The 15532-nt window shown below is 48.1% G+C and overlaps 1 protein-coding gene and 2 long non-coding RNA genes across 3 annotated transcripts; 2 read left to right on the top strand and 1 right to left on the bottom strand.

Moving 5' to 3' along the window:
• The first annotated feature begins 4959 nt into the window (after nt 1–4959).
• On the top strand, nt 4960–8083 carry LOC121043581 (uncharacterized). The gene is made up of 2 exons (XR_005796924.1): nt 4960–5274; nt 7591–8083. It is a non-coding gene; the product is annotated as an uncharacterized LOC121043581 (long non-coding RNA).
• Nucleotides 8084–10911: 2828 nt separating this feature from the next.
• On the bottom strand, nt 10912–13244 carry CUNH11orf91 (chromosome unknown C11orf91 homolog). Its single transcript, XM_040495485.1, has 2 exons — nt 12411–13244; nt 10912–11168 (listed from the first exon to the last, which is right to left on the bottom strand). The coding sequence occupies exons 1-2, from the start codon at nt 12874–12876 to the stop codon at nt 11083–11085; spliced, it is 552 nt and encodes a 183-aa protein (XP_040351419.1). The 5' UTR covers nt 12877–13244; the 3' UTR covers nt 10912–11082.
• LOC121043582 (uncharacterized) lies at nt 12272–15066 on the top strand. Its single transcript, XR_005796925.1, has 2 exons — nt 12272–12442; nt 14781–15066. It is a non-coding gene; the product is annotated as an uncharacterized LOC121043582 (long non-coding RNA).
• The last annotated feature ends 466 nt before the right edge of the window (nt 15067–15532 follow it).

Raw genomic sequence — 15532 nt, 5'->3', positions numbered from 1 at the left:
AAATAAAAGGCATGAGCTTTCATTCCCCCAAACCTGCCTACTTTCTCATTCTATTTCCTCTATATGGTGAGATGGAATCCCCTTCACAATCCAACTGCACAGTGAGTTATCGGACAAGAGCACCCATTGTGGTCTCAGAAGCCATCTCAGCCTGAGGCATGAGCTCCTTGGCCAAAAAGAACTCACCCCTGGCTGTCCAGTCAACACATCCATGACTGTGATCTTGGAGCCAATGACTTCCCAGGGCACCCAGGGCAGAATAAGCCAATGTTTTGTCATATGCCCTTCTCAGAGCATAAAGAAGTCCCATCCAGGTCAGTGGCTCCCAAGGAGTCCAGGATGACATTGGTATGGGACACAAACTTCCAAGACCACCTACCTTTCCCTGCCTTTGCTAGTCCCAGCAATCATGATGTCTGCCTTACGTTCAGCCCTATTTGTGTGTTGTATCAATGCCCTGCCCTGTGATGTAAGCTGATTGAACAGGAGACCCTTCTGACCCAGAAGCCACAAATTCATAGGCTGACCAGCCACAAGAAATGTAGCTCAGCACTTGGGGCCAAGCCCACTGGATTCTCTCTGTAGGAAATACCAACACAGAGTCTATTAGCAACAGATGCTGAAACTCAATGGTCAAGCCTCAGAGACCATGATAGGCTGTATTCAGAGCAAAAGTCTAAGAAAACAGAATATTGAGTAAGAAGTAGCCTTGAGGCCAAGGAGACTTAGAATATAGGTAAGTAAAACTATCTCCTGTAACAAAAATAGACAAATGAAAACCAACTCTGAGTGTTTTGGAGGAGTCCCTATGTCCTAATGGAGAGCCACAACCCGGGGGCTTTTGTGGCTCCATTCAGACTCAGCTTGGACAGTAACTGCATGTTGTTTCTCACTGGAGCCTAGTCTGAAGCTCTCTGCAAGTACTCAGAAGTACTTAGAGACTGAAGAAGCAACTTTTACTCCTCTCTCTGCCCCTCTGTAAAGAGGGCTCACATATGTACAAAAAACACTCCCAAAGCCACTGTCTTGCTGCGGTGATGGGGACTAAACCTGGAGCCTCCACAAAATTTTATGGTGCTCACTCACCATTGCGGAGAATAGGGCCAGTGTGCCCAGGAACTGAGGGGTTCCCTATGCCTCCATTTTCTTTTTCTTCCCTCCTGGACCCTGGCTGCTCTGAACCTTCAGGACAAATGAAATGATCAAATATAGGGAAGTGCCATTCATCCCAGGAATGGCAGACAGACACAGACGCAGGGAGCTGGAAAAGACACATGGCAATCCCAGCCTTTCCCTACTGTGGTCCCATCAGAAAAAGGAGAGCAAACTTATTCCAAAGGATGATCTCTAGACTTCTGTGAGTCACTGTCATGCATCCAATTCATGAGCTCTGCTGGCCACTGGAAGCTGGAAAGAATGCACCTAAGGAAGGGTGTGGAACCACATAATGGAAACATTAGTGAGGGAGTGGTCAACGGTCAATTACCTGTAAAATGTACACAGACGGTTAGCAGGAAACATAATTGCTTGGAGTCTCTCTATGATGTCTTGGAGGTGTGGTTGTGGCAAAATACTGGTTTGCACAGTTGGGCGCTTCATTTTAACCTTGCAGTGTTCCTGTTTTCACATAAACATATAACTCATATTTAAAGGGAGTCCATCTGACTCCTTAGAACTGAAATAAAGTTTTATTAGCCTAACAGTTTCACCACCAACCCCTCCTCCAAACCAAAGAATTCTAGCAAACTCTTGAAGGTAAAGGCCCTCCAGGTTACCTGGTCTCTAAATGGGCCATATGAGCTTGCTCTGGACGCTGATGGACTTTCACTGACCATATAAAAGAGCTTGCATTTGCCTCTGGTGCCAACTCCATCACGGTTGGTAGCTACAGCCTTTGGGAGGCCCAAAGGGCCTGTGGAGGCCACACCTCTTGAGGCCATATCTCTAGTGACACCAACACAACCTAATGAAAAATCAGGCTACCACCCAGATAGATGTCTTGCCCACAGGATATTTGGAAACAGTTGGATTGGGGGCACAGAGTCTACAAGTAAGCCAGATGTTGGATTAGATTATTCATGCTTCACCTTACGCTGCTAGGATTTGTGATGGCAAAGTCAAAAGCTATTTGCATCCTCCTGGAGAAGACCCATTTTCTAGATTAAATTTGGTAATGTCAAAAGAAAGGGCCTGGAAAGTCTTAAGACTGTGAAAACACAGAGCTGCCAAATTGTATAAATTGCTTCATATATTAATATCCAGGTGATTTGGAAACTAAGAGTTTACTTCTCCTTAAGATTTTGTCACCAAAACTGGTAGGTCCCATACTAGCCTTCGGTGTTTGGGGGACCAATTCCTTAGAATGGGCCCAGGTAAGAGAACCAAAGACTAGGACCGGAAATCAGATGCCACAACTGAGCAGAAATGAGGGCTGAAGAAAGGCTCCAGGGCTGCCTTTCTGCCAGGACCATGCATTATGGGCACGGTTTTATCCTATGGATCATTACTCTTTCATCTCATTGGAACTATACAGGAAGCACTGACAGAACCTTCCACATAGCCATCCAGCCAGCTCTTCATTGGCTGAGCAAACATTTCCTAAGTACCTACTCTGCAGCAGACTCCACGCCAAATGATGAGGATTCAACAGTGAACAGGACACAGCGCTGCCCCTCGCAGAGCTTACGATCAAGAAAGATTGATCCTTGAGACACAGAGCCCAACATGTGAAGGACCACCTTTCATTCAGTGCATTTTCCGGCTCGTAAGAGGTAGATGAAATGAAAAACAAATGCATCCAAATGAAAACCAAAGTCCCCTCCCTTCTGGAAACATTTAGGTTTAGAAAGGACAGAGTCTACAGTTGCATCTTCTAATGATGTTACACAGTTTTCCTTATCAGTGATCTTTAACCAGCGAGGAGGATGCCCACAATATCTCCTTGGGGACAGAGAGCAAATTGCCATCTTCCAAGAATCAACAAATGTTACAAACCCAAATTTCAGAGCTGTCAAATGACATCAGGCACCCAAATTGTAAGAAAGGGAATAACCGATTTGGGGACTGTACTATGCAAACCAAATGAAAATTTCAGGAACCACATATTTTACAAATGAAACCACAGTACGCCGAATACTTTCATTTTACATTGTTCATATCAATAAAGTGCCATTCAGAATGCACCGGGTTATTAATGAATGGGTTTTGGTTTTTATTCAGCCTCTGAAATATAGTGCTCGATGGAGCAAATCTAGGCGAATCAGGTAGAGCTTTGCAAGGATACCATTTCTTTGCTGCATTTGTCTGTCGAGCTTAGTTGAAATTGTGTTTGTTTTTTTCTTGGCAAAATTTGCATTTGAAATAAAGCACGTTGTCTTAGTGATAATTTTCTTTCCAAGGTGTTAGAGGCGATTCTGCTCACATCTTGTCTTTTCTGTCACTTAAAATTAATTTCTCCATTCCCCATATGAAAAAGATTTTAACAAGCATTTACAAATTCTCAGAATATTAGAAATCGCCGTGTGATGAAAGGATTTTTTTTTTTTTAATTATACAATCCCAGACTCACTGAGTTGGAAGAGAATTTAGTGGGGAAATTATCTGGCTCTGTACCCTGCAATCAATACAGGATAAACCTCATACCTTGTATACATGATGTTGGCTTACCTGGCCAAAGATTAAGCAGAATTAGTGCTTCAGCAAGGCAGGTACTCAAAATGAGGGGGAGGGAAATGAATGGGAGGTTGGGGGGAAGATGGAGACTGTTAAAATATCATTTGATATTTAGTGCAAAAAAAGTAATGTAGTCGCCATGGGGTGGAAGTGAGGGAATTGTCTTCATTTTAAGCTACATATGGAGTAAGAGGACACTAAAATCTTTTTTAAAGTTTTTACTGTAGCTCTGAATCTATGCCATGACCATTGTTACCACATAGGTATAGGGATCCCCATTTTAGGACTTGCAATCATCCAGACCTGGATTTGAACCTCACTTTTACCTCATTCTAGTTACTTTGGACAAGTCATGTCCCCTCTTTGAGCCTTATCTGTGAAATGAAGAGAAGATCTAGTTTATGACGTGACTATAGAGCTGAAAGGAGAAAGTGCCTGGCTTATACCTGCATGACACCCTACGAGCATGATGGATTATTATTTATTTATATACCTCTGTCTAGATCTGAGCTGTCCAACACAGTAGCCAGTAACCCAGGTGGCTATTTAAACTGAAATATAATGGGGCACCTGGGTGGCTCAGTTGGTTGAATGTCCGACTCTTGATTTCAGGTCAGGTCATGATCCCACGGTCATCGGATCGAGCCCCTCATTGGACTCAGCACTGAGCATGGAGCCTGCTTAAGATTCTCTCTCTCCTTCTACCCCTCTCCCCGGCTCGTTCTCTCTCTCTCTCTAAAATAAAATAATAAAAAATAAAATATACAGAAATATAATAATTAGAATGAAATAAAATTTAAAATCCAGTTCCTCAATTGCATTAGCCACATGTCAAGTCTCAACAGCCACATGTGGCTAATGGCTTCTATATTAAACAGCACAGACTCAGAACATTTCTATCATTGCAGAAAGTTCTATTAGACAGCATAGGTCTAGACCATCCATCCATTCATGGATAACAATAATAACAGATAATAGACAGATAGACAACAGCCAAGAGATAAATATCTGTATTTATATATATTTATGTTTGTTTATTTATATGTAAGTAGAGAGAGAGATATGTACTTACTTAGGGACTGTTGTCTATCTGCCTATTTATTTATTATTGTCATCCATTAATGGTTGGATGGTGTATATATATATATATATATATATGACTAATAGGAACTAGGTAGATAAATGACAGGAGGGAGGAATAACTAGGAATACACTATAGATGTTACAGACTGACTTGTGCCACCCCCCCACCCCCGTCGCCCCAAACCTGTATGTTAATCCCCGATGTGCTGGTATATGGAGAGGGAGACTTTGGGAGGTAATTATATTTGGATGAGATCATGAGGGTGGGGTCCCCAAGATAGGATCAGTGTGCTTATACGAAGGGGAGGAGACACCAGAACTCTCTCTGCCATGTAAGGACACAGCAAGAAGGCAGCCAACTGCAAGCCAGGATGAGAGCTCTCACCAGGAACAAGAACTGGCCTGCACCTTGGGCTTGGGCTTCCCAGCCTACAGAACTGTGAGAAGTAAACATCTCTTGCTTAAGCCCCACAGTCTGCGGAATTTGGGTATAGCAGCCCCGGCAGACCAACACAGACAGTAAGTGTTAATGAGTTTTCAGTCTAGCTTCTTTTATTCATGTGAACCGGACTTTTCACCTTGCAACTGGTTCTGAAAAGAGATCCCCCCCCACCTCCCACCCCCACCCCACATGAGTAAAATGTGCCTCTCAGCAGGCAGCCGCCTGCAGCGGCTCAAAAGGCCGCCCCCCTGCCCCCCCCGCACCTGTGTTTATTTTTGCAGTGAATGGCCGCATGTCTCCTCCTCCTCACAGGTTTCGAAACTAGATTTTTCCTGTATACTAATGAACAAGCTGATACATGTCAGCTCTGGATGGGAGAGGACTAAAAAGCAAAGGGGGGTGGGGGGGGGGGGGTCTTTTCCCTCCCACTTCTAAGTTCGGGCTGCCACCTAGTGGGTCCCACCATGAGAGAAACAGGAGGGTTTTGTGTTAAGGACCAGAACCCCGGGTGCAAAATGTGCCCAGCAAACCCTACCAAGCAAAATGGTGGTGTCAAGTCGTGAGCTGAGCGCTTTACACACGTTATCTCACTTCATTTGAAACAACCCCAAGCAAGGGGTATTATTATGCACGTTTTCCAGATGAGAAAAGAGGCTCAGAGAAAGTGACGAACCTGCTTCATTGAAAGAATGCTTGGATGAATAAATGAACAAAGGAGTAAAATGAATGCAGGCTTAATTTACATGCAGTGTTCAGAGTTACAGAACCAGCTGCATTCAGATCAACTCTGAGATGAGATTAATAATCCTCGGTGAGTCTGTGAATGGACAGATGGAATCGCTGATACTGACTGATTCCTCCCTCCAGAGGAATCCTCCTTCCCGACCCTGCTGACTGTGTGACCTTCGCCGCTCTGGCTCCCCTCTCCCCCAGCTTGTGACATAACTCCTAGGAACTGGGAGTAGGAAACCGGTTGCTGTGGGTTGCGAATAGGAAGCCCAGTGTCGCTGTGTGAGTCACTGAGGAGTTACTTTATGAGGAGGGCGAGGCAGGAATGTGGAGCAAGAGATAAGAGGCTGCGCCAATCAGCATGAGGCCCATGAGGGACAAGTGGTGTCTTTGAACACAGCTTGTCCCCCCACTCTGAGTGCTTGAGGGGGCTGCTGTCACAGGAGACTGGCCACCCCTCCCTCCCCAACATGGACAGAGATGGACTTGGAGCCGGGGTGGAGCCCCAACCACATTTCCTCTCTGAGGATCAAAAGCTGCAGTGCAGCCCTCCATTGGCAGCACCGAGTTCCTTTCCTTCTAGAGACCTGGATGCCTCCTTTCTTAACATTTCTCTCATGTTAGTTTCTATTGCTTGCAACCAGAGAACCTCCGTCAGCCCCTCTTGTTACTTAAGCTAGTTAGAGCCACTCTGTTCCCCCCACACCCCCTACCCCACAACCAAAAGAAACCCTGAGATAGGTGGATTCTCAGCTCAGGGACTCATTTTTCGGGTTCCCCTCTAGTTCTGTTTCCTCCAGGCGCTGCGCACGCACCTTGTGTGAGCTGACTCCCTGGTGTGGAAGGTGAAGGCACCGGGTGGTGGGTGGCCACAGCCCTCCCTCAGAGGACCCACCTGCAGAGAGGCTGAGCCCTCGGCTTGTCCGCTGTGGGCGATGGGGTGCTGCCTGGAAGAAATGTGGTCGGCCCTCTCAAGAAAAAAGACTCACCTTCCTCCCAACTGGGGGCAGCTTCACATCTGTCACCTTATTTCTTGACCCCCACCAACCATCCTGTGAGAGCAACGTCTCCATTTTACAGATGAAGAAACAGGTTCAGAGGGGTTGGGTGACTTTCTCAAGGCCACACATCTGGTTGGCGACAAAATCAAGACACTGTTGAAAAGGCGGGTGTGCCAGGAGGCACCCATGTTCGCTTCCCGAGAAAGCGTTAAAGGGGTGATAGGCTCTCTCTTCCTTCTCTTCCTAGAAGTCAGGCTCCTGCGGGCCCAGATCCTGCCTGACTCCTTTGGCCGTAGAGTGGGGAACAAATCACTTGCATAAAGAAGTGGGAGGTTTTCCCATTACACTTGAATTTTGTATTTCCCTCAGGACTAACAGATCTGTGATGAAGAGGGTGTGGCATAAATAGCTGGTTTCATGTTCAGTAAAGTTCCATGTTCTATCTTGCTCAAAACAGTTACCACTGGAGAGGAGGGACTTCAGTCCCCCACCTGCAGGGTATTTTACCTCTAGATTCCCTGTACCCTAATTACCAGAAAGTAGAAGTCACTAATCTGATTGACCAGAGTCCAGAACATTCCTTGGGCCCCATGTTACCAGAGGGTAGGCTTACTAGATCTTATGTCAGCACATATGTGCTCCATGAAAGCCTATTTATTTCAGGGTACAGCCTTTGTGGCCAGGCCTGACCAGAAGCTTCTTTCCTGCCTCTGTCATGTTTGCAACGGAGTGGGCCAATCAGGCCAGAGGAAGAAGGAAGCCTCGTTTATACCTTCAGCCCAACTTCAAATGCTTCAGAGCAGCTTTCTCTTTATTTAGCTCAGTTATGAACAAAGTGGTACTTCTGTTTATCTGGTGGTGTGCTAGTAAATGTTCAACAACCAACACTTTGGGGGAGTGGAGATGGGTAGGAACAAACCTGATTTGTACATTCACCAGTTTCCACAGTGTAAAAACTCTCATGATGGCAAATATCAAAATACCAACATGACATTATCAGGAAGTAATGCACATTATTACACCGTTATATAGTATTTCCACCAACTATAGTGGTGCAAATAGATATAACCTGAAGAACACAGCTAGTTGTAAAATGTAGCAAAATAATTAGAAAGTGATGAATTTTGAATCTCTATTAAACTTAGTTGTAAATATAGTTTGTGAGTTGAAACAGTTTAATTTTTTTAATGTTCATTTCTTTATTTTGCGAGAGACAGAATCCCAAGCAGGCTCTGCACTGTCAGCATAGAGCCCAACACGGGGCTCGATCTCACGAACCATGAGATCATGACCTGACTGGAAATCAAGAGCTGGACGCTTAACCGCCTGAGCCACCCAGGCGCCCTGATGCAGTTTACTTTTTAATAACGGATGTCTTTAACAACCAGCTTACAAAATTCCTGAATTTTAACAATCGGCTCTCACAAGCTTTTCAAGCTGGCACCAGCACGCCACCGCCTTCGTCTATTATTCCTTGCATATGCTGTTCTCTCAATCAGGACTCCTGTCCTTTTCATCTGCCAATGTCCTCTTCTTTGGCGAGCGGTCTCTTCCATTCCATTTTATTCTGGAGGAGCCTCTCTTCCCTCACTTATAAAACACGCCAAGTGTTGTGCCTACTCCACAAGGCGATGGTGAGGATTGAATTGTTCATGTCAATTGTCTCTCTGTGCTTGGCACATGGTATGCAATTAATAAATAGGTGGCCAATCTTATGAGCGTGGTGGGGAAGGAGGTGAGTGGTTAGGGGTTCTCAGGGGGCGAGAGCTACTGGGATGGGGGAGGGGATGGGAAACAGGCCCCCACTAGATACATTGCCCTTGGTTTTCCCCACCCTCTCATTAAAATTCTCCGGCCCTTCTCACTGGCTTTGCCAACCTGAATTTTTCCAGGGTGAACAAGGGAGCTTCTCCAGCAACAACCGGCTTGGGGCAATAGAAATCTGCCTTCTTCCCGGGGAGGGGAGTAGGGCCTGGAATCCCTGCCCAGGGATAAGAGGACTCTTACCGGATCAGAGGTTACAAACTGCGGGACACACCAGCCTTTATTCGGCCGCAACTGCGTTTTCGAACCATTTGAATTCGCTGCTAAGATTTAGAAGCCAGGAACTTTCACCTAACACGGTGCTCCGCTCTTGCCTGGGCAACACGCCGCTGGAACTCGGGATCGGCTGCCCGGCACGCACCGCGGCTGGCTTGTCTCCACGGGGCTCCCTGCACGCTCTTCCACGGTTCCCAGCTGGGCCTTTCAGGCATGCGCATTTGCGTCCTCAGACACTCGGTCGCTGCTGGAACATTTGGGCCTGTGTATGCAACTTCCTGGCTCCTACCAGCCATTTCCCCATCTCCCCGCATCTGCATCCTCACACCACAGACGGGACCTGGTGTGATTCCCGATGAACCATCTCTGCTCCACGTACAGAAATAGGTCCCACCTATCTGTCCACTCCAGGCACAATTCCAGCAATTCCTCGTCTCCTCCATGATCACTTTTTCTCCCTCCCGACCACAGGCAGTCACTTCTCCCGTCTTTATAAAGAAAGCCTTCTCCACTCCGCTTGCCCTGCCAGTCTCTGCTCTAGTTCTCTGCTCTCCATGGCAGCTAGCGACCTCGGAAGAGTGTCCTCTACCCATGGTCTCCAATTCATCTCCCCCGCTTCTCTCTTAAACCAACTCAAGTCGGGCGTTAAACCCCTATCACTCAGCGGAAACTGCTCTTGACAAGATCACCAACACTAAATCCTTGTTGCCAAGTCCAAGAGTGAATCTCAGGCTCAGGGCTATTGGTCAAGAGCTGGCCACGCCCCCTCCTCGACACTTCCTTCACTTCTAAGATGCCTTTCTTTGCACAAAGCCCAAACGTCACAAATATTTGGCCATGTTCCACGGTGGCTGCAGGCATAGTGAGGGCACAAGGAAATCCAGATGCCAAGCATCAAAATGTTACACTCGATGAAGACTTGTTTCCTAAAATATTCTTTATTTGTGGGCTTGTGTCCTTGAGCTCTCGCTCCTCCTTGCCATAAAGACAGCACCTGGCCTCACGGGTGGTGCTACAAGCCATAGACACCTCTGCCCCAGCAGGGGGGAAAGGACAGGTGGGGCGGGGCCACAATGTGCTGCACCATCACTTCTTAGTTGGATTATTATGACAGCCTTCTTCCTGCTTTCCCTGCTTCTTAGTCTACTCTTACAAGCACGAGTCAGACACTATCACTTGGCTGAAAAGCTTCTAACTACTACATCCTCCACTGGGAGTAAAACCCAGAGTCATTGCCATGGCTGCAAAGTCCCATGTGGAAGGACCCTCTGCACTCAACCCTACCATGCTCCCTTCAGTCCTCCCGCTCCAGCCATCTGGGCTCTTTGCTGACCCTAAAACATCCCAGTATGCCCCCAGCCTCAGCCTTTGCACTGGCCCTTGTGCCTGGAACATTCCCCCATGTGCCACGTGGCTATCACCCTCAACTTCCTTCACACCTTATTTAAATGTTACCTCTTCTAGAAACCTTATTTGAAATGCCACCCTGTTTTCTTCTGACCCTCCTGACCAACCTTGCCCTACTATTTTTGTTTCCCCCTTAGCAGGTTATCTGTGATACCATATTATGATATTTATTGTCTGTGTCTCCCCAACTCCCAATCCCAAGAGTCTAGGAGGGTACCTGGTACATAATAAGCACGTGAATTTCTAGGAAGGACCATGGCTTTGATCAGATCATCAAAGAATTTTGTGGTCCAAAAGCTATCCGACGAAACTCTTCCCAGGACTAAAGCTGTTTGAAAACCAACTATCTGTTCCAGTCCTCAAAGACCCTTTCTGAGTAGGGGCACCACAACCAAATATGTATGGCCCTTGGCTTTTCCCAATTCCCTCCACTTGGAGGTGTTGGGGGGGGGGGTTCCCTGAATGCCAGCTGGGCAGCAGCTTCCAGACCCTGTGAGAGAGCTCCCCCAGCAGCAGCACAGAGAGCAGACAAACCAAGAGATTTACCACACAAGTGGGCACTGTATATGGAGTACATGCTGGGACCAATGAGAACAGCAGTAAATACAGAACAGAAAATAATGATCTTTGACACGACAACAAATGGGACACATTATCTAAGCACTAACACCTAAGGAGGCAGCTGCCCTAGCTCTGGGGGGCAGATCCTCAGGAGAGAGAGGCTGACTTCTTTCCAGGCTGCCTTGTCTTCAGTCCTTGTAACTTTTCATCTTTCAGTGCCTTCAAGAATTTATCTGCAGGAGAGCAAAACAAACATGGCTGTAGTAAAGATAAGGGCTCTTCTAACACTTCCAAAGTAAGCTTCTGGGACGCAATTGTGTGCTCCCTGCATGAGCCCAGAACCCAACATGGGTAGGAAAAAACCCCTAACAGCCAAAACATGTTTAAGTGGAGAAAATGTCGTAAAGAGGTCCAAGACTCAGCCTGTTTTCTGGGGATTTTTTCCGTGCCTTTGGGGAAGAGGACCTTACAGGGTGCCTGATGAGTTGGGGACCATTCTCATGGCCACATTAACCTAAACATTTAGGTTATTTCATACTCCCTTTCCGTGTGTGGCAGGGGAGCCAACTTAACCTGTATGGTTGTTTATAATAGCGGGGATAGTCCTTCTAGAACAATCTTCCCTCCTCCAGTGTTGAACTGCAAGCCTTAGCCGGAACAGGTGACAGAAAGTCTGCAGAACAGCCTATGGCTAGTGAATATTCTACAGTGTGAGATGTCTCATGTCAAGTAGAATCAAATTTAACTTTACCCTTCAAGAACAACCAGTCAGCTTGCATGCTAGAGGAATCCTGCCCACATCAGAGCACACCTGGTCTGCCCTCGTCCAGAGCCCTAAGACTTTAGATCTAACATCTAGAGTCCAAAACCCGGGTGAGAGGGCTACCAGAGCCAGGGCAGGGCTAGGGTTCACAGGGAGGTTACCTTCCAGCATTAAGAAGTGGAGGGCCCCAGAGGCCCTCAGTGAACTGTCCTTGGGCTTTCTGGGTCTTGCACAATTCCCACCTCTACTTACAGACACTCCAACTGCTATTCGCTTCCCCCTCCTCACATGGAGGACGGCAGTTGGAGGTAAACACTAAAGCTCAGGTCTCTAAAGGAAGGGGTTTGTGTGTGGCGGGTGATGGTAGTATTACTACCACAGGGGACGGGACAATTACGGTGCAGGAGGTATCAAGTGCAGGATGGGGTGGTGGTGGATGGAGGTTTGCAGGCTGAGAGTCCAGATTACCAGAAGGGCTCAGGATGGAGGGAGGGTGAAGTTTGGGACAAGAGTGTTCACGAAATCCTGACACTGATGAGGGAGGGCGTCGGTTGAAATCCAGGAGGAGTGAATCTGGGTGCTGGGGGCGGGGATTGCCGATCTGGGATCTGGACTGAAGTCTTAGCCGGTGGCCACATTGCCGGGGAGGGGATTTGGGGGGCATGGAGCCAAGGGGGGGAGCGAGTCAAGGCCGGCCAAGGAGGTCACGCACAGCGCTGGGGGTCGAAGCCGTCCCCAGTGATGGTGAGTAGCTCCAGCTCCTTAATCCGGATCTCCAGCTCGCATAACTCCTCGGGGTGGGAGGCGGAGGCGAGCCGGGGAGTCGTGGGGCAGGGAGCAAGGGGCGAGGCAGCCACCTCGGGCCCTGGCGGTGGCGAGTAGAAGAAGCGCAGAGGCTCGTAGGGTATGGAGGCCAGGCCGGAAGGCCAGGGCGGGGGCCAGGGACGCTCGCCGGGGGGCCCCAGGCCGGGTGGCGGCGGCAGGGGCGCCTGAGGGAGGGACCGTCCCCCCGGCGCCGCCCCGCCAGACTTCAGCGGCACGAAAAGCTTCTTCCAGATGTTGAAGTCGCTGAGCGGAGACGAGGAGACGCCGCGATCGTACAGGGACGGGAAGTAGAGGGGCGGAGCAGGCCGCTGGCTCATGGTGGGGCTCTGGCCGCCTCGCCGCCCCTTCGGCATCTTTTGAATGGGAGGCTGCGTGGGAGGAACCCCGCGCCTGGAGACGCGCGCCCCAACCCCGAGTCGTCACGTTCTGAGATTCCACAGGCCACGCCCCGGCGGAGCGCGGCCCCACCCCTTCGACCAGCCCCGCCCCCGAACAGGCGGGGTTCTGCGGGCCGGCTGGCCACGCCCCAGAACGTGCCCCGCCCACTGAGGACTGGCCTCTCCCCTGGAGCAGGAGTGGGTTGACTAGCAACGGTGACCGGCAGGCGCGCCTTAATCCGCCGCCCTACCGCCCCCGGGTTTCCGCTGTGCCCCGCGGCCATCAGACGCCAGCCAATTTTTTCGCCCCCTCCGGTCCCGCCCCTCGACTCTTCCCACTGCCCCTACGTTCCGCAAACCTGGCTTTGCCGCTATTGCGGCCCTGGCTCCAGCTCTCATCTCACATGTCATCAGGAACTCAGACAAAAACAGGAAGCAGGGAGCTGGCCAGAACTGCAAGAGAATACATTTTTCAGTCTTCTCCTTTCATAGGGAGAAAAATAATATTTCCTAGAAACCTGCCCGCTGCGACAGCAGACTTCCCTTACCACCCTCTCTGCAAAGTATCTGGGGAAATGAGTTGACATCTATCCTACGGGAGGCAAAGGAGAAGATGGGTGACTGGGAATGGCTGTTAAAACCAACCAATGTTTCTGCCAAACTTCCCAGGGTTGTGGAAGATTCTGGAAAAGGGGACTCTGGTATGGACTTGTAATAGAGCGGCAGTAGAAGGTCTTCAATGAAATGCAGTTTAATTTAGTTCTTTTCCAGACACATTACCAGGCGCTAACAGGAAGCAAACTACCCGTAGGAAATCCCACCTCAAATAGCTCACTCTCTTTTAAGAGTGACCTGTAGGGGTGCCTGAGTGGCTGAGTGGGTTAAGTGCCTGACTTCAGCTCAGGTCATTATCTCATGGTTCTTGAGTTCCAGTCCGTGTCAGGCTCTGTGCTGACAGTTCAGAGCCTGGAGCCTGCTTCGGATTCTGTGTCTCCCTCTTTCTCTGCCCCTCCCCCATTCACCCTCTGTCTCCCTCTCTCAAAAATAAATAAACATTTAAAAAAGATAATAATTTTTTTAAAAAAGTGACCTGTACTGTCCAAGGGACTTGTCCAGCTCATTTACATACATGAGTAACTTGTATTAGCCACCGACCCGGGCCCCCCCCCCCCCATAAATTTCTTTCAAAGCCTCCACCTAATGATTATTGGTACCTAATGATTATTGGTATGTAGGGGCCAGTTTAGATTGGCTAGTCAGTACCAGCTCCATTAGCAAAAATAGCTATATACAGATGCTGTATATAGGGGTGTGTGTGTGTGTGTGTGTGTGTGTGTGTGGTGTGTGTGTGTAGCACAACAGTGGAGACAGATGTCCAGGCTGGAGATCTTTGGGTAAGTTGCTTGACTTCTAAGACAGTTTTCTGTAAAACAGAAATAAGAGAACCAGGCTGCCTCACTTGCTTGTGGCAATCCGACAGAAGATAGAATGGTATGTGTGAAGCACTTGTAAGCTTAGAAACTGTCCAAGTGTAAGGAGCAGCTGTCCCCACTGAGGGACCTATCTGAAGCTGAGAAGTTTTGCCTTCCTATACTTAGTGTAAACTCCTTGAGGGCAAGAATCCAGCCTTATAATATTGAACATATAATAGACTTAATAAATACTTGAGAACTTTTGAAACAGTGTTATGTGTTTGGGGAACTGAAGGGGACCAGAATATAGCACCCTAAAACATGCCACTTTGGCATAAGGATTACTGTGAACTGAAGGCAATTGAGGAACAGCAGACACAGGGGAAGCTCTGTACTCTCCCTTTCTGCCTAAAAGCAGGGTATAAATTTCCCTTTGTGAAGGTATCCTCCTCCCCTTTCCCATATCAGGAAGAAGAGATGATTCTTATCACTGGAGATGGCACGGACTTGAGCCTGCATAAACAAATCTTACTACACAACCCTTATCTTTGATAAACTTCCCCCATATATCTACCTTCCTACAATTTATGACTTCTAGAAGCCCAATCCCCTTTTCCTTTGTCTTGTCTCTTGTCCACAATTTGTCACCCTTTGTTAAAATGGCTCATAAGCTCTCAAGCCTAAATGTTTCTTTGGGTTTTCACATCTTTTCTGTGAGTCCCCATGTGCATGCATAATAAATCTTTTCTGTTAATCTGTTTTTTCCCAGTTTAATTCACACGATCCAACTACTGAACCTAAGAGAATAGAAGAAACTTCCTCCGCGCGCCCCCCCCCCCAACCTCTACAGAACCATAGTAGTGGTGAGAACCAGAGTTTTGGACTCAGACCTGGGACCAAGCCCTGGACCTACTGTGTACTCAGCTGTGTGGATGAACTTTTCTGAACCTCAGTTTTTTATCTATGTAATGGGAATAATAATGGTACCAGATGAAGGAGCATTAAGGCAAGCTGACGGCCACAAACACCGCCACACCCCCTCCCCTGACCCCCACCCCCAGGTGGAATATGTGTGATATTTCTCGGGTACTCCTGGCTGCCCAAAAACAAAGGGGGAAAACAATTTGTTAACTGATAGAGATCATAATCCTGCAGGACCTAAATCTCCATCACCCCTCCTATTGATGTGGGGGACAAAGGCAGAAGGAAATGGCAGATAG

Source organism: Herpailurus yagouaroundi, unplaced genomic scaffold (assembly GCF_014898765.1).
Source record: "Herpailurus yagouaroundi ecotype Mexico unplaced genomic scaffold, PumYag 187, whole genome shotgun sequence".
NCBI classification, from domain to species: domain Eukaryota; kingdom Metazoa; phylum Chordata; class Mammalia; order Carnivora; family Felidae; genus Herpailurus; species Herpailurus yagouaroundi.
The sequence above is the reverse complement of the archived record's forward strand: the minus strand, read 5'-3'. Positions and strand labels throughout refer to the sequence as shown.

Bases quoted from the DNA above. Each gene is read 5' to 3' on its own strand.
- CUNH11orf91 (XM_040495485.1), bottom strand. From the start codon at position 12,876: ATGCCGAAGGGGCGGCGAGGCGGCCAGAGCCCCACCATGAGCCAGCGG. The intron at 11,169-12,410 runs GTGCGTGACCTC...GCTCTCCTGCAG, and splicing joins CGGCTTCGACCCCCAGCGCT to ATAAATTCTTGAAGGCACTG.